General features: G+C 48.0%; 3 protein-coding genes across 4 annotated transcripts; 2 read left to right on the forward strand and 1 right to left on the reverse strand.

Annotated features, from left to right (window-relative positions):
* On the forward strand, positions 1,842 to 5,093 carry LOC8078868 (zinc finger protein 4). Of its 2 annotated transcripts, XM_021463576.1 has the most exons (3): positions 1,842 to 2,368; positions 2,461 to 2,531; positions 4,093 to 5,093. In XM_021463576.1, the coding sequence occupies exon 3, from the start codon at positions 4,146 to 4,148 to the stop codon at positions 4,833 to 4,835; it is 690 nt and encodes a 229-aa protein (XP_021319251.1). In that variant the 5' UTR covers positions 1,842 to 2,368; positions 2,461 to 2,531; positions 4,093 to 4,145; the 3' UTR covers positions 4,836 to 5,093. The 2 variants fall into 2 exon arrangements, with proteins under 2 accessions (XP_021319251.1, XP_002465579.1); XM_002465534.2 differs by lacking the exon at positions 2,461 to 2,531 and having other exon boundaries at positions 1,852 to 2,368.
* On the reverse strand, positions 6,159 to 9,973 carry LOC8056824 (protein OBERON 3). The gene is made up of 2 exons (XM_002468151.2): positions 8,139 to 9,973; positions 6,159 to 6,994 (listed from the first exon to the last, which is right to left on the reverse strand). The coding sequence occupies exons 1-2, from the start codon at positions 9,802 to 9,804 to the stop codon at positions 6,438 to 6,440; spliced, it is 2,223 nt and encodes a 740-aa protein (XP_002468196.1). The 5' UTR covers positions 9,805 to 9,973; the 3' UTR covers positions 6,159 to 6,437.
* LOC8078869 (probable xyloglucan endotransglucosylase/hydrolase protein 27) lies at positions 18,849 to 22,780 on the forward strand. Its single transcript, XM_002465535.2, has 4 exons — positions 18,849 to 19,515; positions 19,650 to 19,750; positions 19,854 to 20,062; positions 22,034 to 22,780. The coding sequence occupies exons 1-4, from the start codon at positions 19,128 to 19,130 to the stop codon at positions 22,533 to 22,535; spliced, it is 1,200 nt and encodes a 399-aa protein (XP_002465580.2). The 5' UTR covers positions 18,849 to 19,127; the 3' UTR covers positions 22,536 to 22,780.

Genomic DNA, 22,836 nt, shown 5'->3' on the forward strand with positions numbered 1-22,836 from the left:
GGGCGTGGAAAATTGTGGAAGCTGAGCAGTGTGTGCTGTTGCTCATATGTTAGTGGGTAGTTAACTCAGCAAATCTTTGTGAAATATGACCTGAAAACTCTTGTTCGTCTTAAATCGACAATTTGAAGGGTGCACATTACCTTTTATTTATCTTGTACTCGGATCACATGCTCCACCGATGAAAACATAGTTTGTTTTTTTTTCCCCAACTGATGTTCATGCGTCGCTATTAGATCACTTTACCTGATCCTTTTTTTTGGGCCTCGCCTTTTCTCTTCTTTTTGTTGTTCGAGTCCAACACCACTCTTTCCCCCGCATGTAGCCTTCGAACAACGTTTGGTAATGAATCTATCTCCCTTTTTTTTTGGCCACTTCATGACCAATCTCGTGCTTTCGTCAAGCACATGGGTGGTTCCATCTCCTTTTTCATCCTCTACCCCTGGCTGGTTGGTACAGCTATAGCATTTGAATGTCGTGCGTGACTCGGCGAAATAATCACAGAACACATCATATACCACGCAGTGGGAGTTGCTCGTCATGGAGCATTCTGCGTGGTCTCAGAAAGAAACATCATCACAGCCGGCATGTGTCGCAGCAGATTTCCTGAACATTTGCCCCGGATCCGAAATGCAGATTGCTGAGCTCGAGAATCGGTCGAGTAAAAACATAATTTTAGTACGAACACTAGTCGCTGTTGCAGAACAGAACTCTCTGTCTCTCTCTACAGCGTACTATACTACTACTAGTACACGATTGAGGAATAAATTTCAGATCTGGCAGTGCAGATTCGCAGTCGGCAATCTCGCTTTGCAGAAGTGCGCACAGTCGCCCGGCTGTACAAAACTCATCTCGGCTTTTGCCCAAAGCCCTCGGCGTACGAACTCCCATCTTTTCTTTCCTTTTCCTTTTTCCCACCGGCCCGTTCTTGTCCCCCTTCCAACCATCCAAAGGGAATGGCAGCTGCAGCGGCGGGCACAGTGCGCACCAGCAACCATCAGTCCATCACCCATCAGGCGGCAGGCGATGGTCATCGGATCCATCCCACCACACCCGTCCGTCCGTCCGTCCGTGCATCAGAAACTTGCAGGCAGGCATGTTGTGCAGAGCTGAGCGGCAGCAGGCAGCAGCACAAGGAAAACTGCAAAAGCCTTGCACTGCACAGCCACCCGAACGGCTTTCTGACACCGGAAATAAATCACGCACAAGCACAACTGTGGTCGCTGTGCTGCTGTTGAGTCATGGCCATGCCACTGCTGGACGTAGTCTGGTGATGGGCACCACCACCCACACCTATCAGTCAAGTACGCAGCGGGAGGGAGGGCGTGGAGTTGCATTGCAATTGCAGGCATGTTACGCAAGAACAGCTGCGACGCGCAATGGAAAAAGGGCACAATTCTGACTCGGCCCGTCACCCCTGACAAAAATCTCATGGCGATGGTGCTCGCTATCTCTGGTCCCCTCCCCTACCACTCCAACTCTCTCACACTCACACACGTCCCTTGAATTGAATCCCTTTCATCTCTCTTTTTTTTTTTTCATTCTCCTATCTCTTCCTCTTCCTTTCCTGAAATGAAATATATACCGAGGACATTGTTAGTATACTAATGGGAAGGGGCATCTCAATTCTCAACTCGGTGCTTTAGATGGGTGGAAGTGGAAGCACACTTAATCCAAGTCCCCCCAAGGAATAAGATAAACAAGTGTCATCCCATGAATGAGCAGCAGCCCCTGCCCCAGTTGTTTACTGCAAGCGGTGGGCACTTTCTGTTGTGCCCTTTTCTTGGATGGTGGTGGTGATGGTACAAAGACAACAAAAGAGATGGAAAGCTCAAGCCTATGTATACTTGTACACACACACACAAATAATATCCTGGTGCATCTTTAGTGCAGTGCAGGCACACACACATACAACATCCCCTCCCCTCCCCTCCCTTTTCAGGTTTGCCTCTGTACTGTACTACCACCACTTGTGAGATGAGATGAGATGAGATGAGATGAGATGTGATGAGATGAGCAGCACGGCATCACTGTCCTACATCCATCCCCTACCAGTAATTTACCAAACCTCTGCTGCTTTCCATAATCAAACACCACAGTGCCAGTGGGGGGTGCCACTTTAACTGAAACACCACCCCACACCACTTCACCCCCTCTCCCTCTTCCTCACTTTGCCCCCCTTCTCTCTCCCCGCACTAGTCTCTCTCTCTCTCCCTCTCCCCCCTTCGGTGAGCACAAGGGGCAATTGGTAAGGAGTTTCCATAGCCATGGCCTGAGCAGAGACTGCTGGTTCCTTGGCATCGTCGTCTTCTTCAGGCCTGACTCTGATGGATTGAAGCGGTGCACGGAATTCTGCTTCTGGGTGGTAGAGGTAAATTCTGCCTTCGCTGTAAACCAGCGACTCTCCTGTTTCTTGGCAGCTTTTCTTGAGTTCTTGGCTCATGCAGTTGATGTTCATCGTAGCCTTCTTGACGTCTCGGTTCTCTGGATAGCTAGCTAGTTCTCTCTCTGGGCATGCTGGCTTGGACCACAAGGTACTTCCGGTAGAATCTGGGTCCTGAAGAGTTTTGATCCTTCTGATCTTGGACTAGTTAGCCCGTCCCAAAAATTTTACTTTCATGATTCGTTCAACCCCGAGATTGTTTCATCAGACATGGCAGTGGAATTCTGATATGAAACCACTTTGTTCGTTGGTGCCTATGCTAAAACATGCTTGCATGTTAGTCTTGTCTAAGTTCCATCATGTTTTTGTCCTGATATTGTTTTGGGTCTAGTGGTACCAGATGCAGCTTGATGAGTCAGGTAACATAGTATACATATCTTGTCCAGATATTTCTGTCTCCATGCTATGCTTGGCGGCATAAGGTTAATCTCTGATCCGGATACTTTGCTGATGCCAAGCCAAAACAAGATAAAGCTGCTGACATTATGTTGCAGCACTCTGTCTAAGAGAGTTAACTGTGCTTCAACTTGTTGGAATTTTCAACTAGTAATTTCGTGGCTACACCAAATAAACTTTGTATTATATGCACAAAATACCAGTGGAGGTCTTTCCTGTTAGTAATCTGTCATAGTTATTCAACCTTTACATTTTTACTATGCACTGGTGGAATTATCTGGACAACACTAAAATTTAACTGCAAGGTTAGGTGGTGCATTCTGAGCTGGTGAATTAACCTAAAGTACAACATAGTTTAAACTAATGTGGTTTAGATAGGAACAACAGAGCTCCCATCTTTTCTGACAACTACTGAATATGCTATTCTTGGACTTTACTATTAGATAAGGTTCGATTTTAGAGATTCTGAGACCAGAAAAGATGGCATGCTTTTCATATGTTTGTCTTCAGACATGGAATTTGAAACTAGCATATCCAGGCCTATGAATGAATCAGATGCTTCTCATGATTATTGAACAGAAAATCGAGCACTCTGGAAATAGGCTAAGATTCCCCTTCCATTTGTTTCGTCTTTACGTTATTATCTACATCCAATTTCCACTGCCTACTCTTTAGTTCAGTAATTCTTTTTCTCTAAAAAGGTGGTTTAGCTTAGTAATTCAGCAACCACAAATTTTGTTTCCCCACTGACACATGACAAAGTATTACTCAATGGAAACCTCTAGTCCATATGGACAAACAAGGCCATCTCGAGGATCACTTAAGCTGCAAGCAATTTCAGCCAAAATAATCATATGAGACAGCATCCTTTTTATCCACAGGCTGTCTGACTAGACACGCCCATCTTCAAATAATCAGTTTGTCATTGGTTTATCTGAAGCTAGTCATAAACTGATGATCACCAATCTACACACTAGTAGGCAAACCAATGAGTGCAACTGCGACTGAAACCACTGGGATTCTCATTCTCCCCAGTTTTGTGCATGAACACATCTCATAAAGTATTAAAGTTGCTTTCTCTACCCTTGAACACAAAGCATGTTTCATATCTTAGTCATGATGAATCCATGCATTTGTGTTCCTGCCTTACCTAACCTGCCATGTTCACAGAAGAACCGTGATTAGATATTTAGATCAGGGCATCTTATTCCTATTAGAGGCATTCACACAGAAGTGCTTATGTTGTCTGCATGCAGGTGAGACAGAGAAACCAAGTGACGGGTGAAAAGATTGTCGCCATCAGTCAGAGATGAAGAGCAAGGAGATGTGCCAAGAACCGTGCGACGAGCTGTCCGAGATCAGCAGCCAGGAGGCGTCCAACTCCTCCGGCCTGATCAGCCTCGACCTCTCACTCACCGTCCCCGTCGCCGCCGCCGCCGCCGCCGAGTCGAGCACTACCGACAACAGCAACAGTAACAGCGGCGGCGCGCTGGCCGACGCGGCGGTGGCCGCCCGCGAGCCGTCGCGCGTGTTCACGTGCAACTACTGCCAGCGCAAGTTCTTCAGCTCGCAGGCGCTGGGCGGGCACCAGAACGCGCACCGGCGGGAGCGCACGCTGGCCCGACGCGCGCTGCGGCTGGACGCGGCGGGGCCCTACGGCTACTACGCCGACGTGGCGTCCCTGCCGCTGTACGGCTCCGGCCTGTACCCGATCGGCATCCAGGCGCACGCGTCGACGGCAGCGCACCCGGATCAGCAGCGGCGCGAGGACGCCGGCGCCGGCGCTGGCGCCGAGCTGAGGAGGCCCGCGCGGGGGCTGCTGAGCCCCATGCCGTTCCTCGTGGCCGACGAGGAGATGAGCTTCGGCTGGCCCGGTAGCTTCAGACCAGCCATCCCCGCTGCTGCTGCTGCTGCGCCGGCGGGGAGCGCAGCCCTGAACTCGGCCGGCGGCGTCGCCATGCATGCCCGGGAGGAGCCCGATCTGACGCTCAGGCTATGAAGTGTGTGAACTGATCCGTCGACTAGACTGGTTATTAATCCGTCAGGCTGTTTCTTTCTTATTCGTCGCCCTTCTTTCTCTCTCTTTGAACTGATCGGCCCATGTCTGACGGACGACGCTGATCAGACCGTGGCGGGTCTCTTGCTTGGCCAGATTCTTCTTGCTTCCTATTGTTTCGTGCGTGCAAGAATTTTTGTACAGCAGTTGGATGTGCAAGAGCTCGAGATATCTCTTTGTTCAATGATCTTGCTATGTTAATTCTGTATTGCATGTTCGTACGCGTTCAAACTGTGAAACACAAATGAGCCATGGCTGCAAGAAATGGCCACGCCGCCGGCCGCCGTCGGCGCGACAGCCGCCATCGCTACCGGGCGTTCGGGTTACGAGTGCTTGTCAGCGGCCAACAGAGAACTTGGCGGCGAAATAGTAAAGACCCTTTTCGTTTTTCTGCTTGGCCATATGATTCCTCAACGGGCAGCAAACAGAAGTTGGCCCTGCGACTTGCGAGCTGGAGTTGCAACTTGTGCTGGCTGTTGACTGTTCCGGTGGTCACCCCGGCGATGTGCTCAAGGTTCGAGGGTTTCGACTTTCGACAGCTTGCAGGAGTGGCTGTGGCCCACCGTGGCCCCGTGAACAAAAACAATATATGATGATCAAGTGGGAAGGGAACCGACTGATGAAGACTGAAGAGGCAAATCTTCGAGGGATTTCCGAATCCACCCACTAGTGGGAAGGTTTCTTTGAGCAAGTATTATAGTGGGCTGTAAGCTGGCTAGATGCTGAGGTGGAGGAAAGAAGAGAGGAGAGAGAGGAGAAGCGGGCTGTAAGCTTACAGCCAGCCTGGGCACAGAAACCAAGAAATTTTGTGAGAGAGACAAGTGGGCCATGTATTAATAGTGAATAGCTAACTATTGTATGGGTGGGCTGGGAGAAGGCTGCAAGAAACCTTACAGCCAGCAAGTAGGCTGTATTATTAAACTTGCTCTTTGTCCGGTTTTTGTATGCGCCCCCACAGTGGCTGCCTATTGTGCAGACTGCACTGGAGTAATCTGTCTATCACGGGACCATTCTCTGCCTTTAGTCTTATCCTGAAATGGAACAGTCTATCACACACACAGGGAGTGTACAGTAGGGACGACTGATCGGGCGCGGCGATACAATACATCATGCCAATCTATTCCATTCGTCAAGACCGATGACGACGAGCAGGGCGCGGGGACATTCTCATGGGGATGCCAACAACTACAGCACCGGGGCAACACGTCGAAGCCGTGACCCAACAACTAACAACTCCAATCTGCATATAACTAAAAAAAAATTATCTGCAATAATATATCAGCACAAACCGGCAAACCACTAACTGAATGAATGCTGGCAAGTTATATCAGCAAGCGCAAGGCTAGGCATCCACTTACAAAGTTACAACAGCAGGTATAGATTATAACACAAGATGGTGAAAAAAAAATACAACAATGGACAATCTCTCCTAATGAACAACACCAAATTTCAGGTATTCAGCAATAGCAGCAGACAGTTGTTAGCTGGACTCTATACCCGAAGATAATTTCAGCAGCAGCAACATACACAATTGTTAACTGGAGCCTATACCCACATCTTCTTTGTGGCTTCCATCCGCTCAAGCAGGCCCTGGATTTCGGTCTGCATCCGCAGCTTCATCTTGTGGTAGTCGTAGTGCGAGTTCTCTAGCAGCTTCAGCTCTTCGACTTTCTTCCTCCTCTTCTCCTCCGTCTCCTGGAAGCACAGCTTCGCCACCTTCGTGGCGTACTCCTCCTCTAGCTTCTGGGTCTTGGCGCGCACGATCTGCCGGTAGCTGTCTACCTCCTTCCTGGCATCATCGGCCAGTTTCTGGAACAGTTTTGCCTCAGCTTCCTTGCACTTCACAATGGTCTCAAGGCTGGAGGAGTCTTCGTCCTTTGAGCTGGAGCTGAAATGGGGTTCTATAGAGAGTGGTTTTGGGCTGGCCTTGAGTACATCCATCTGTGAATCAAGAATGGAGGTGCTGGGCTTGAAGTTGAATGAGGATTTTGGTGGAGTGATGGTTGGGGTCTGAAGATGAAGCATATCTGTAGATTTACTCGTCTGAGCCGCCAGTATTCCTTTTGACTTGCTACCAGTAACAGAGTAGTCTGTTACACCATCTGTTAAAACGAACGAGTTAGCTCAAGATACTGCACTTGATAAATTATATGAAACCAACTGCACAAGTATATTGCATTGTTAATATAGAATGGCATCAGGTTTCTAATGCATCACAAAAAAGGGTCTAGTTAGAACAACAGCTAGTGAGCAACGCTTTTACTTTCAACAATATGTATATTTTGCTTCCCAAATAACAATGTTTGATATAACTAGAAGTCTAGTGGTCAACCACTCAAGAAAAATAACCTGGTGTGCCTGGGAGGATCCTAATATAGCAATTAGCATAAAAGATGACAACATAAAGTAAATCCGAGGGCTTCATGCCCTAACAAATCCTGCTTATATTTTTCAATTGAGAAGGTATTTGGACTAACGAAAATTAAAGGATCAGGAGTACAAATGCTTTATCAGCTTATTTGCATGAGCTTTAGTCATTCAACCCCCAAGTTCTCGTATTATGATACAGGTGTCCTAAATGAAAAAATTCATTACTTTTTGTTGGAATATAAGTGAATTGCCCACCTCTCCCCATCAGCTTAAGCTTTTGGGTTGAACTGATCGGTGCATGCAACTAAATATGGTATCAAAGCCAGAGGTCTCGAGTTCGAATCCTGGTTAGCGCAATTAAATAAAATAATTGTTGCTCGCTCCTATTCCACGTGTGAGGCCTGAGGGAGCCTCCACGTGAGGGGGAGTGTTGGAATATAAGTGAATTGCCCACCTCTCCCCATCAGCTTAAGCTTTTGGGTTGAACTGGTCGGTGCATGCAACTCAATACTTTTGGCAACTGTTGCAGTACAATAGCGTTAAACATCACAACTTAAGATAAGAATTGTATCAGCAATAGTGTCACACAGAAGGATAAGTAACTGGACAAACAAATGACATCTAAATTAATGAATGCGACTGACAGAGCACACTTGTAATATAAAGAAATGTGACTGCAGTCCCATAAAAAATGCTCATGAAATTGCTGGTGGTAAATGATATAGTTGATCAAGAATCTATGCCTAACAAGTTAACAAATGTAAAGTTCGTAAATTATTTTGCTAGTAGAAATAGTAAAGCAAGCAGAACTGCATTTAGACAACTCAAGCTTGTAATAAGACATGCTAGAATGTAAAGGAGGAAAAGAGATCTCACATTTAAAGAATTGTAGCATGGTCTTCGTCGCATCAGAAGGGGAAATGATTTTCTTTACAAGCATGCTGAGGACCTCTTCTGCCTTAGCATGGAGCCCCTTCCCCTCGAAATCCTCGCTAGCAGCAAATATCTTCCTAACAAAGTCTAGCTCTTTCATGTGCGTCTCAGGACTCCAGTCCTCCGCACAGCAATTGAACACCTCCTTAACAAACCCAAACATCTCAGAAGCATGGTTGCAGCCGAGGCACTGGAACTGCATCTCGGTTGTGCCCATCACCCCCTTCAGTGTCGGCCCTGGCCTTATCAAGTTCTTCTCCAGGGCGCATGCAGCATGGCACCAATGGGAGCAGACATCACATCCAACCCAGCTGCATGTATTTGCAGCACAATCAAACTTGTGGCACACCGGGCACATACACGCGCTGCAGAACCCCTTCTTGGTGGAGCAAATCTTACACTCACAGTCGTCCACAGGGACGACACTCTTGCAGTTCATGTTGCGGCACCGTTTCAGTAGGAACATCTCCACAAGCTCGCTGCTCGAAACTCGTCCCTTACCAGTAACAAAAGTGGTCATACCAGTCTTGATAGCCACCAGGATCTCCAGCTGCGTCTTGTTAGCACGCCCCAATACCTCGGCAGTCAGGTCCGAACGACGCTCCAGCTTCCGCTGCAGGCTTGACAGCTCGTCCCTCTTCTCCGGGGCATCAATCATGCTCCGCACAGTCTCCCGCAGCACCTCCAGGGTTTCACTAGGAAAATCCTGCAGGACCTGAGCCATGGCAGGCACAGGGTCCGACACGATGTCCCGCAAGATCCTCTCAGGGCGTGACGAGTGCATACCTCCGCGGCTGCCGTCAAAGCTGCCGCCAGCGCTGAGCGCCGCTGCCGACGGTACCATCCTGGCGGGGAGCTCGGTGGGGAAGAAGGACGAGGTGCCGTCCTTGAGCTGCGACGGGGCGAAGGCGACGCTGCCGTCCCCCATGGGGCGGAAGTTGAACCGGCTGTGGACGGAGCCGTTGGTGCCTTCCCCGGCGGCGTAGATGTCGGTGGAGTTGTGCGTGAGGGAGCAGCTCGGGTTGTGCGAGAACACCGAGTAGGAATAGGACATGTCGTCGGAGTTGATGCTCCGGGTGCGCCCCGTGTTGGCGCTGTAGGTCCGCCTGGGGGGCGGCGCGACAGGCGCAGCTGCAGGCACCGCGGCGGCTGCGGTCGCGGTGCTCCCGCCGCGCAGATCGCCGTCGACCGGGAGGAGCGACGCGAGCTGCGACGGAGGCAGGGAGGAGGACGGCTGCTGGGAGGTCGGCGGCGGCGCGGGCGCGTCGTTGGAGAGGGAGAGCGAGAGCTGGAGCGAGTCTAGGCGGGGCTTCTTACCCCCGACGACGGACGAGTCGTCGCCGGGCGGATCCCCGCGCTTGGGCGCGGAGAGGTGGAGGAAATCCCGCTCGACGCACAGCTTGGCGTTGGCCGCGGCATCGTCTGCCGGGGCGGCCGCCGCCTCGGGGTTGGGCGGCGAGGACGGCCCCGCCGCCGCGGCGGCGGGCGGCGCCTTGTCGCAGAGGTAGCTGCTGAGCGTGAGCTCCCGGTTGGGGAAGGGCGGCTCCGTCGGGTTGGACCCGGGCGCGGCGGCGCTGGCGTCCTTGGATCCGTCTGAGTCGCCGAACATCGTCGCTGGATCCGGGGCGAGCGCGGCCGGATTTCGGTCGCTCTTTGTTGGCCGGCGGGGAAGGCGAGGGGAAGGGGGCAGGGGGGACTCACGGGAGGGAGCGGGGCGGCGGGCGCTGCGCTCGGTTGACTTCTGCACGCCGCAGCACCCCCACGCCACGCGGAAATGGAGTGGCAACGCGAGGACTGACGTGACCAAGAAATGAAATGGGATTTGATTTGATTGGATTTATTTATTTATTTATTTTCTCCCTTTGCTTTTCTTGTGATTTGTTTTGGGTTCAAGGTGTGGGCCCCGCGCAGCTGTGGATGTGGGCGACTAGCGCGTCCGCGGTTCAAAGCGGCGCGGCGGCGGCTCTCACGGCTGCTTTGCCGACTGGTCGTCGCGTTGTGGAACCGGACGCTCCCCGTTGGAACTGCGAGTCGACTACGCGCACAGCCCTGTAGCGTTTGACCGACACGGTGCTTCGCCCTAGCAAGTAGCAATAGCATCTGGTGGGCGTTGCTGACCGAAAAAAATTCATGACAATTTAGTATTTTCATTTGTATTTGATAAATACTATTTAATTATAAATTAACTAAGTTTAGAAATTTTGTGTCGTAAATTTGAGATATAATGTATAATTATTTTTTCTTATTTTTATCTATATATTTAATGTTCTATGTATATATCTAAAAATTTAATGTAATAAAAAATTTAAATTTTTTTTGTTTTTAAGGAAATAAACAAGGCCCAGTAGTGACCGCAAAGCCCGAACCTATCCACCCGTGCGTGTAGAGTGTAGACCGGTGCAGGGGAGAAAAAGAGCGAGAAAGGCCAAGTCACATGTGATCTCGGACAAGATCCACCGCTTGGCGCTCGCCTCTGGCAGGCGCGAGATAAACAGCGTGTTTGCTAAAAATTACTTGACAAATTTATTAATTATTTAACACATAATAAACCAGTAAATAGTTTTTTGAATCGTGATTTGTTAGCTAAGCAAATAAGCTTCCCAGGCGGCACGAGTGGGCAGAAAGAGGAACGGTGAGGCGTGCCTGTCGGAGTGGAGTGCCGACGCAGAAGCAATGGATCGGCAGAAGAAAGAAAAAGCTCGAATTTCTTAACATATCTTTTGCCCGGCCGTGAGAATTGAGATAGGTGTAGGCGTGATTTTTTTGTCCGTGGTGAGTGCAAGTGCAGCACTGACGCCATGCACTACGGACTAGAATGCCGGTAAGGTTAGGTACGATAAGGCCGTCGTCAGCTTTGCAATCCCAGGTAGTAGTAGTAGTAGTAGTAGTAGTATGGCAGACCCAACCACTTGTGGAACACGTCCGACAACGGCCCACCGGAGGACACACCCCCAGGCCCCAGCTGTGCTTGGCGAGAAAGAAAAATTCCAACCTGCGTTCAAGGCCCGGGTGGGTGGGTGGGGGCATGATCCTGCCGGCGTCGCAATGTCAACGCCACCAGCCAAGAGCCGCCCAACCGCCGAGCGCCAGTTGTGTCGCGAGCAAAGCCCGTTGTCGCCGCGCGTGTGCCATCCGTTGACGCACTGCCGCGCTTCATCGTACTACTACCGGTGTATCGAGCTCGAGCGAGCGGGTATTGTTTCGCGTCATGGCATCTGATGCTCTCAGACAGTAGTAGTGCTGACTGGGAGTTGTTGGAGCGTCTCATCGAATATCCATCCATGTGCTACGGGAGAGGACCCACCGAATCACCACCAGCTCAGGTCTTGTTTGGATGTAATGATATTCGTATCAATCCATATGTATTGAGGTGGTTTGGAGTGGATATTGAACTAAATTTCACCCCAATTCACTCCAACACATGTAGATTGAGGTGAATACGACAACATCCAAACAAGACCTCACTGGTTTGTCCCGGGTGTCTAGTGCTACCGCTGCATCAAATCGGAGGGGTGCCTCAACTTGAAACGAAGATTATTTTCTTCCTCGATGCCGACTAGCTCCTTGAGAGGTGTCCGCTGCCGATGCCTCCAATCCACTCCATAGAGATAGAGGAGTAGGAATATTACCGTAAAGATCAAACTCCACTCGACTACTCTAATGCAAAGCTCGGTCATTCTGCTTTGGTGCGCCTTGAGCCGCCGCCGCCTTGATCGTATCTTTTGCAAAGCGACATTTGGCTCGCTTTCCAAATGCCGCTAAGCTACGCCAACGCGGTCTACCCGTCGTTCCAGGCTTCCAGCATAAAACGTTCGTATTACAAAAAGCAGCAAGAGAACATATATATAGCCCAAACTAACCAGAGGGCTCTCTTATATGCAATACTCATCGGACCAAAGTATAATCGCACACTTATAAAAATCAAACGCAACTGGATCAACTGGTCCGTGGGACCGTGGGCACTGATTTTTACGGTTGTTAAGACATGGGATCCACAAGTTTTGGCGAACAACTTTGGCACCATGACACTCACTCCTTCGTGGTCTATTGAAATAATTTGTCATACATGTGCACTCATGTATTATTGGAGAGGTCTATACCGTGGAAAAAGAGCAAAACATTGTGGAGAAGGAGTCGACATCATGCTTCAGCTTCAAGTTGTGACATACTTGCAGGATCTCCTTCCCCAAAACACTTGCTGCTGCGACACATACCCCAAGAAGCAGGATGATGGTGCGAATGGAGCGTGAGTCAAGAATGGAATGGATCTAGAATATTTCTTCCTTAGTATCAGCACATTTCTGCGGGGTTTTTTTTCTGTATTTTTTACTCTCTTTGGTGTTTTCGTTATGTGATGTTGTAAAACGAAATAGAGTCTTTGTTCCCGCCATGTTAAGTCTGGAACCTGAAGCAGGTCGTCGGCTTTCCACGGGGTAATAGCTTCTAGCGTTCTGTTTGTTGTTTCTATCTTGAACTTGCTATGAAACTTTGTATCCCCGTTCATGGTTAAAGGAAATGGGACCTTACCTCATGGCTCATGCCGGGAAAAAAAAAGGGGAATATGTTTGGGCTAAGATGCCAGCCTATGCCCAAGACCAAGCCCAAGCGCCCAGCCCATGCAACTCACCCATTAGGCCATTACGAAGCGGCGGGCCGGCCCACCACTCAACGGCACCGAACTTGGCTGGGTAACCTGTTGGTTTGGTCTACGATAAAACTAGTAGTGACAAAATCACAGTCGAGTTTCGCCTGGATGATTTACAAGAGAGTTTAGGCTGAGCCGAAGCTGTTCAAAGAATAGGACGACTCCTGTTGACCCAAGCTACCAGATCACTGTCATTTGTCCGCTGGGCTGCTCCACAGATCTGATTATTTCTTTGTGAGATTCGGAGTCAGATATGAGCAGTATCGGACGCATCGTATACTGATATCTATTTTGTATTATACACGTAGTAAAAAATTCAACTATCAATATTCAGATTCGGTATCGAGTCTGATTATAACACGTATTAGAATAGACGAGACGGCTTTCACATAAAGATCTTAGATACGTAGGTTCATCCAAATCGAATAATATACTTTAAAGTTTGAACACATTTACCAATTACAATAAGAACTAATATCTTTCTTATATCGCAGACTTAAATAGGCAACCCGTCAGTGGAGCACGAATGGTGCGCCCCTGTGGCCCACAAGCTCGGGCGTTAGAGTTATGAGGTTAGAGGATCTCCTTAGCGATGGCTCTACAAGGGGTTTTGGGGGGCGATGGCCATAACATATGGTGGAGGCAGCACGAGACGTTGATGGGATGGAGCATCAGGGTGAACACACCCGTTGAAGCTATGGGAGACGATAGTTGACCGAGGTTGATGACAGGAGCGGTGGGAAACTGCCGACCAGGTGGTGGAAACAGGAGGCGGGTGGGGGCGAAGACGAGGACGACAGGATTAGGCGTTGGTCGTGCACATGGGGTTGGGTCGTGCTTTCTCATATTGCACGACGGGTCACGTGTTATCTACCTCCTTTTTTATATAAATTTAGTGTAACTTATAAAATAGTTTGACTAAATACTATTCTAGAATGATGGATGGATGTCCATGTGTCTAAAGGGAATCAAACACCGTTTGTCTTTGCCGGCCACTAGAAAGAAATAAGAAAGCTAGCACTAAACAGGCCGCAATAGTCGTTTAGGCCAGAAGGCCCGTCTTGGTGCAATGATGTTCCTATCCTATATGGGCTGGCCCATGCTGTGCCAACGCCCGTCGGCGGTCGTTCCCGGCAATCTTCCGGTCCGAAAGTTCGGACCGGAGACGCCGTCCGATGATTTCCGCCCGATCATTCCCGCGCGCGTGTGACGGGTTGCCAGATATGTCCGTTATCTTTTTATTTTTTTTTCCTTTTTTGTTTTTTCTCTCCTTTTCTTTTCTTCTTCTTTTTATGTTTCTTTTATTTTTCCCTTCCGATCGTTGCTGTTAGTTTTCTTCTCTTTTTTGTTTCTTTTTTCTTTTTCTTTTTCTTGCTACATTTTCTTTTCTTTAACTTCTTTTAATTTTTTTCTTTCTTTTTTTCATTTTATATTCCGTTTGGTTCTATTTTTATCTTTTTTTGTGCTTTATTTTTATTTTCTTTTTTTGTTTTATATTATTCTTTGTTTTGTATCTTTATTTTTTTTCTTATTGTTATTATTTTCTTTGATGTTCACGTGTTGATGTTCTATTTTTTATTTTTTCTTTTGATTTTGTTTTTCCTTTTATTTTTTAAATTATGTTTTCTTTTATTCATGTTTTATTTCTTAATCTTTCTTTGTTTCTTTTCTTTAATTTCTCTTCTTTTTTTCTTTCTTTTTTTCATTTTATATTCTATTTGGTTCTTTTTTTTGTGCTTTATTTTTATTTTCCTTTTTTGTTTTATATTATTCTTTTTTTATACATGTAATGTTCTACTACGTATTCAATGATGTTCGCGTCATATACATGTGGTGTTCGATGATATATATTTAGTGATGTTCACGTAATATATATGCGATGTTCTATAATTTATTTAGTGATGTTCTATTGTGTATTTAGTAATGTTCACATATTACACATGTGATGTTCTATATTTTATTTTTAGGATGTTTACAAATTATTCATGCAATGTAATATCACATATTACACATGTGATATATATGATGTTCTGTGTGTTTCTATGATGTTTATTTATTATACACCTAATGTTCTGTGATATTTTTTATATTCACGTAGTATATATGTGATGTTCTATAATTTTTTTCGATTGTGTTTGCGTAGTCCAAATGTGATGTTCATGTAAGTATACACCGATGTTCTATGATGCATTCTGTGGTATTCACATAATATACATATGATGTTTATGATGCTTTTTCATGATATTCACATGTGATATTCTATAATACATTTTGTGATGTTTACGTAGTATATATGTGATGTTCGCGTAGTATACCTGTGATGTTCTATAACGAATTTAGTGATGTTCTATGGTGTATTTAGTGATGTTAACTGTGTATACTTGTGATGTTTTATATTATATTTTAGGGTATTTGAAAAGTATCCATATAATATTTTTTTAAAAAAATTCTCTATTACTTGTTTTATTTGTTCCTTATGCTTTACTCTAGATTTTATTATTCATATTAACATTATGTATTCATTTATTTATTTAGTTTTCTATTATAATATCAATATTATGAACCTAAAACTAGAATGTCGTTCTTTTAAACTGGGAACATTAGTTTTATGAAGACGGAACATTGTTCTGTAAACCTATACAGCTTAATAGAAGAAAAGTATTCGTTAATAAAAATTTATTTAAATATATTTATGTGGAATCTAGTTTTGAAGGATTTATTATAAGAAACTCGGTGGTGTAATTGGATTTAATTTGAATATTTCATTTATGAGTTATGACTGTTTTTAATTTGCTAAAAAGTTATTTGCATGGATGGGTGAGTAGGCCCTACAAGATGTGGATAACTCAGTTCGTGCGCGCGTGTTCTACACTGGGTGCTAGTGGCGGGATTTTTGGGCGGGAAAAATAGGCGGGAAGAGTATCGAACGGAAATTGTGCTAGCAGTAGCAGCCCCCCGTCGTTCCTCATCTTGCCTGGTCTTCTTGTCTGGCTAGCTTCTTGTTGCCCACTCGGCCAGCCACAAACGACCTGATTCACTTGGGTGCATTTTCGCCAAAGGCTCCTTGGAATGTTGGATTGGAAGGGCCGCGCGTTGGCTGGCTTAGGGCTCGTTCGGTTAGCAGGGAACGAAACCTTGGAAAAAATCCAGCTGGAACAGTAGGCTTAATTCGTATAAAAAAGGCAAATCTAGAATAAATCCTGGCCTGGAAGCAGCTAACCGAACGAGCCCTTAGTGGGCCGGAGCAGGCCTTAGGCCTGTATTGGACTCCTAACCCCTGATTAGCACAGAAATAGTGCCACATCGGCTAATCGATCACGAGGAACTTAGCAGAGAAACAATAAAGATAGATGGAAGGGCAACCTTGAAACTTACTTACCTGGATGGGGTCTATGGCTGATCATGAAGAGTCATGGCCTAGGCTGGTGGCCTCCATTGTACATGGGAGGAGCACTAGCTTACCATCTTCCTAAATGGGAGAGTGGACGTCATAATTTGTGGTAGAGGGGGTACGCGTTCGTGCGGCCCCTACCAAGTTAATTTATAATAATTTTCTTATGTACACAAAAAAAATAAAATTGATTTATAAAGTTGTTTATGTCAATATATAAAATAATATTTAATTTTGTTAATAAGATCACTCTTTTTGTAAAAATATGAAAAATATCACTTAAAACAATCAAAAGTTTAACCAAATGCATATTTTTTATAATTAAATCTCATTTCTCTAGATGTATCAAGCTATCTTAACATTCCCGCATAGAAATCCATGACCGGAGTTGGGCCTGCTAGAACTAGAACTGGCAAGATACGAACCAAGTTCCTAGCTGATAAATCACACCGAGAATCATTTTGGTCGCCGTGGAGCTATAAAAGGCACTTGCTGAATGCTGAGCAGTGGTCACTGTGGAGCCAAGCTGATGAGAGAGAGAGAGAGAGAGAGAGAGAGAGAGGAAACAGTGCCTTGGATAGCGGCAGCCGCTAGCGAACAAGACCTGACCGTGACCGGAGGAGGCACCACTACTCGAAAGGGAGAAACGGCCATGAGCAAAGCTCCACGCGCGGACAATGCCTCCAGCTCAGCGCGCCACCAAAAGGCCCGCATTCAGCGCAGGAGCGACGAGGTGAGCGAGAGAGAGCGGCAAAAAAAAAAAAAGGAGGGAGAGCTAGCGGGCCATCATCGAACGGCACGGCACGGCGCCCCAGAGCCGCTTGTGGCTGGAGGCGCGCGGCGAAAGCTAGCGTCCAGCCGGGCAGCCACCACACCAGCCAGTTCACCGCGGCCGCGACAGCCTGCTGCCCCGGGATCAGCGCTCGTGCAGATGGTCCAAAAGCGCGCGCGGGCGGGAGGAGAACGAACGGTTGCTTGGCGCCGCTGGGAGGGCCCCGGCCGGCCGGCTCCGGCTGTCCGCCCTGTCCCCTCCTTGTCCGCCACGGCGTGGCCGTTAGTGCACTCACAATGCAAGACTCTATCACAGAGTCCAAGACAATTAATTACATATTATTTATGGTATTTTGTTGACGTAGCAACATATTTATTGAAGAAAAAGGTAGAAAAAACAAGACTCCAAGTCTTATTTAGACTCTAAGTCCACATTGTTCGAGGTAATAAATAACTTTAGACTCTATCATAGAGTCTAAAGTTATTTATTACCTCGAACAATGTGGATTTGGAGTCTAAATAAGACTTGGAGTCTTATTTTTCCTACCTCTTTCTTTAATAAATATGCTGCCACATCAGCAAACTACCATAAATAATATGTAATTAAATGTCTTCCCTTAGCTAGTTTGCGTTGCGGCGTGTGGTTCGTCGCTGTCCCGACCCAGGCCCAGACACCGCATTCACGCCGCTGACCGGCCGGGGCCATTACCAACGCCTGCCTAGCTAATCACATGTCGCTATTACTGCTACTGTCACTCTGTCAAGCCTTGTTCAGTTCGCAAAAACTTGCGAAAAAGGGCACTGTAGCACTTTCGTTTTTATTTGACAAACATTGTCCAATTATAGAGTAACTAGGCTCAAAAGATTCATCTCGCGGTTTACAGATAAACTGTGCAAATAGTTTTTGTTTTCATATATATTTAATGCTCCATGCATGTGCCGCAAGATTCGATGTGACGGGGAATTTTGAAAAATTTTGCGAACTAAACAAGGCCTCACCGTGACCATCCATCCATGATCCATGGACCATGGTGAAAAGGCTAGGCAGGCAGCCATTGGAGGCGGGAGGAAATCAGGAAAGAGAGTGTGTCGCCCGACAGGCCCGTTCGTTTCGTCGCCTCAACGGCCGGCTCGGCAATCAATCCCCGCATTGAAGCGCGGACGTTACATGTCCCGTTTCCTGGGTTTCCAGCTGAGCGGAGCCGCGCCATGCGGTTGCACGGCGGCCATCTGAATTCAGAACGGAGGAGGCTCCTCATCGGCGCCTTCCTCGCCCAACCGTCCCTCCCCATAGTCCCCATGGCGCGGCAACCGGCATGGTCGTGGTCCCTCCCGTCCTGAGCTCCCAGTTTGCGTGCGTCGATCCTCCTAAATTGCCGGCGCTCTCGCGCGCCACAGCGTCGCACAATCAATGGCAGCCAACTGAAATCCCCTCGAGTTCGCGGAGTTGGTTGCACACGCACCCACCTACCTTATCAGTTCTGCTGCCGCCTCGTCAGATCCGAATGTATCTTGTCCGATCCCATCAGCTGGCGCTGGCAGCACCCACCCTCGTTTTGGTTTTGATTTGAACCCCAGGGCTCGCTCGCTGGTGGTCATGGAGACATGCATGGACCGGGGCCAGATTTGCACAGTTGTTAGGCGAGCGCGAGACACTGCACTGCATTGCATTGCATTGCATTGAATAAGAAGAAGATGTCGCTCGCTGCCAAATGCCAAATGCCAAACGCGTGTGTGTGCTATCATTGTTTGAGACGCAACGGGAGGGATGGAACGAACTGGCGCCCGGATTCGGGTGACCGGCAGGCGACGTTAACATAACAATCCTCGCGCAGGCGCAGCAAGAAGGCGTGAGCGAGAGCCGTGGCCGGAAAGAAAGGGTAGTGCAGCTGGGTACAGTACTGTACTCGGATGTCGTTGTATTGTACTGTACTGTACGAGAAAAACATCCAGCATTTTCTTTGATGCGCAGCGTACCAGACCACAATATAGGGCTGTGGGACTAGGGAAGAGACCTCTGCGGCCACGGCACACTGCCCACCCGTACGTAGCACAGTACTAGAACGCTTCACTGCTGCCAGTGCAAGTTGCGCAGCTCCCAATAAAGAGGTATAGCTGCTCATACATGTCCTCACAGTCCTCCTCCTCGCCAAGCTCCAATTCACACCCTGCGCATGAAAAGCTGCCCTCCTTTCCAGCACATAAGCTAGCTAGGGAAGGGAGGGACAGACAGAGCGAAGAACAGGGAGCGCGCGGCTCAAGCAGAGCAAGCAGCGGAGAGCAGTGCAGTGCAAGCCCAATGGCTTGTTCCTTCCTATTCCTGGCCTTCCTGACGGCGGCGGTGGCGGCGCCGGCGTGTCTGTCAGCTGCGGCCGCGACGGCCAAGCTTGTTTCCCCGTCGGAGAAGCCGTCCCTCTCCTTCGGAGAAGGATACACGCAGCTGTTCGGCGACTCCAACCTCGCGCTCCACGGCGGCGGCAAGAGGGTGCACATCTCCCTCGACGAGCGCACAGGTGGGGGTCACTCTCGGCTTTGCTCGCTGTTCTGTTCTCGCCCGATCGATGGCAATGCATGCATTGCAAGCCGTGTTCCGTGTTTTGTTCCTGGTCTGTTCGCGAACCTCATCGTTGCTTGCTCTGCTCCGCAGGCGCTGGGTTCGCGTCGCAGGCAGCGTACCTCCACGGCAGCTTCAGCGCCCGCATCAAGCTGCCCGCCGACCACACCGCCGGCGTCGTCGTCGCCTTCTACGTACGTGAGCAACCCAAACCCCCCACCGATCTGCACCCGAACCGATGCGATGTTTTTGTACTATTTGACGAACCCGGCTGGGTGACGATGATGGCAAATGCAGATGTCGAACGGGGACGTGTACGAGCGGACGCACGACGAGCTGGACTTCGAGTTCCTCGGGAACGTGCGGGGCAGGGAGTGGCGGGTGCAGACCAACGTGTACGGCAACGGCAGCACGGCGGTCGGACGGGAGGAGCGCTACGGCCTCCCGTTCGACCCCACGGAGGACTTCCACCGCTACGCCATCCACTGGAGCCGCCACAGGATCATGTAAGATTAACAACAACTGCCCTCGTCTCCTCACCCTCGCTTATGTCATATACTGTTTTCTACAGTGTACGTACTAGCACGTATCAGGATGTATATATATGGTTGCAAATCTGGAACACAGTTTTGAGGTGATCTGGCTGTCCTTGCTAGATAAGTAAATAAATACAGTAGTTACTAGAAAGATTAATTTCGAGACGCGCATGAACATTAGTAAATTTGAAGTGTGCATAGGAAAAAAAATTGGGCACTGAAATAACAAGTATTATATATACTTAATAACCAAAAGAAAAGCTCGACTATGATGATTAGGCCCTGTTTAGTTCCTCACTCCAAAATTTTTCATCCATCCCATCGAATCTTTGGACACATGCATGGAACATTAAATGTAAATAAAAAATAAACTAATTACACAGTTTAGTTGAGAATCGTGAGACGAATCTTTTAAACCTAGTTACTCCATGATTAGCGTTAAGTGCTACAGTAACCCACATATGCTAATAACAGATTAATTATGCTTAATAAATTTGTCTTGCAGTTTCCTGCCGAGCTATATAATTTATTTTTTTATTAGTTTCTAAAAAACCCCTCGATATCCTTCCGACACATTTGATGTGACACCCAAAAAATTTTCATCCAGGCTCTTAGCCGATGACATTCATGTACAGAGGTTTTTGTGCCCCCTTGATGACATGGTGTCAGTACTTTCACTTGTTCTCTTCTTCCGGTGCTTGTTTTAGCACGATACTGAACAGCGCTGCATATGGCTTGTCTGATTGCGTTCTAGTATCTCTCTCTACTACGGTTTACTGGAGCAACTTACAGTCTTCATTATTAGGTTGAGGTACTTTTTGTTTGATTCTTTCCCATCTCACCCCTCTTTTTTTTCCCCCTCTTTTCTTTTAATTTTTGGCTCTCATGAATCATGATTGAGAGATATTGGCCTCTTCATCTTTACAGCTTGTAGATTCCTTCGCCTGTTGTCACTTTAATCATGCAAGTCCTGAGGCCCAAAAATTGACTAGAGGTAGGATTACCACAAAGGGTATCTAAATATTGGTGCGGCGCAAAGTGTGGCAAAGTATACCTCGTTTAAATCTGAACTACACTGTGTATAGAGCACAAGCTTCTGCATAGGCAATAGCCAGTGATTTCTTACAGTAGCTCAGTCGTCTCTGCACTAACATTTTTTGCATTTAGACTAGCGTTTCAAATCTTCTGTTTCGATTCAAATTATGCATTAGTTAAACTAGACTCTAAAATGTGGCAATTGTTTCGCCTTTGAGTGATTTACATGCTGTAAATCGCAGATGCATCCTGCTTGCATATATATATCTTCACGTGAAAAAAAAAGTGGACATCAAAAGTGGTCCTTTTACTGCTGCAATGCCCACCACCCTGAACATCCATCCATCACAACATGTGCATGAGCTTCTTATCTCTGATCCTCCCACCAATACTCGCATAGTCGCATGCCGCCTTCCCCGCCATAATTGCATTGGACACCTGCTTTATGCCTGTGCCCTGAAGAACTCACAAGCAACCTTTTGATTTCTTGGTAGCATGGAGAAGCAAAAAAAAAGCCTCTACAATCAATCCCCCACCTGCTTTTCAGTTTCACCATGTATTTTGCCATGAACCCTCTCCTGTTTTCAGGTTCATGCATATCCTTTTACTCATGACTCATCCTACTGCCACTCGTGGCCGTGCAATCCCAAAGTCAAGCTTTGACAATGCCTGCCAATCTCCGGTGCTTAAAATTCAACCTGTCAGTACATAGACGGCTAATAAGCCTTAAATCATGGCACAACTTGTGCCTACGTAGGAACTTAACTTCAGAATTCTCAGATTATCTTCTGTAATTCTGTTACTATTATAAACTTTACACATCTGCCACTAATATTTCCATTTATTTAAATTTCAAAAAGTTGACCTTGTTGGAGTTGAACAACCCTCTGCCCGTGCCTCCCGCAGATTCTACGTCGACGACACACCGATCAGGGAGGTGGTGCGGACGGAGGCCATGGGCGCACAGTTCCCGTCCAAGCCCATGTCGCTGTACGCCACCATCTGGGACGGCTCCAGCTGGGCCACCTCGGGAGGCCGCTACAAGGTGGACTACAAGTACGCGCCCTACGTCGCCGAGTTCGCCGACCTCGCGCTCCGCGGCTGCGCGGTCGGCCCCGCTAGCGCCTCGGCGTGCGCGACGCCTGGCAGTGCCAGCGACGACGACGATGCCTACGGCCGCGCCGCCGACGCGATCTCGCCCGCGCGGCGTTCGGCCATGGAGGCGTTCCGGGCGCGGTACATGACGTACGGCTACTGCTACGACCGCCTCCGGTACCCCGCGCCGCTGCCGGAGTGCAGCGTCGGCGCGGAGGCCGCGGCGTTCCTCCCGTCGGGGGACGCGAGGGCGGCATTGCACAGGCACGGTAGGCGCAACCGGATGCGCCGCGGGGCGGACTCTGCCGTATGATCGGCAGCCGTGTCGCTGTGACGTGATTCTGATCTACGATTAGGGTTCTTGATTCCTGACGTCCACCAGCACCGCCATTGTAGCTTAACAGTAACCGGAGTTCCGCTGATTATTAAGCCTCATCACCCCTACTACTACTTGCAGCACTGCTCCAATCCACCATTCATGTTCAGTGCAATTTGTTGTTCACCCCGTAGATGGAGCGGTATGCACATTGCACGCCATAAATCCATATGCTTTGCCCACGTCCTGAATATACTACTTGCAGAATCATTCAGTAATGCGAACAACGATAACTCGA

The sequence above is a fragment of the Sorghum bicolor genome, chromosome 1 (genome assembly GCF_000003195.3).
Source record: "Sorghum bicolor cultivar BTx623 chromosome 1, Sorghum_bicolor_NCBIv3, whole genome shotgun sequence".
Taxonomy (NCBI): Eukaryota; Viridiplantae; Streptophyta; class Magnoliopsida; order Poales; family Poaceae; genus Sorghum; species Sorghum bicolor.

Bases quoted from the DNA above. Each gene is read 5' to 3' on its own strand.
- LOC8078868 (XM_021463576.1), top strand. From the start codon at position 4,146: ATGAAGAGCAAGGAGATGTGCCAAGAACCGTGCGACGAGCTGTCCGAG.
- LOC8056824 (XM_002468151.2), bottom strand. From the start codon at position 9,804: ATGTTCGGCGACTCAGACGGATCCAAGGACGCCAGCGCCGCCGCGCCC. The intron at 6,995-8,138 runs GTGAGATCTCTT...TCGTTTTAACAG, and splicing joins CATGCTACAATTCTTTAAAT to ATGGTGTAACAGACTACTCT.
- LOC8078869 (XM_002465535.2), top strand. From the start codon at position 19,128: ATGTCCTCACAGTCCTCCTCCTCGCCAAGCTCCAATTCACACCCTGCG. The intron at 19,516-19,649 runs GTGGGGGTCACT...TCTGCTCCGCAG, and splicing joins CTCCCTCGACGAGCGCACAG to GCGCTGGGTTCGCGTCGCAG. The intron at 19,751-19,853 runs GTACGTGAGCAA...TGGCAAATGCAG, and splicing joins GCGTCGTCGTCGCCTTCTAC to ATGTCGAACGGGGACGTGTA.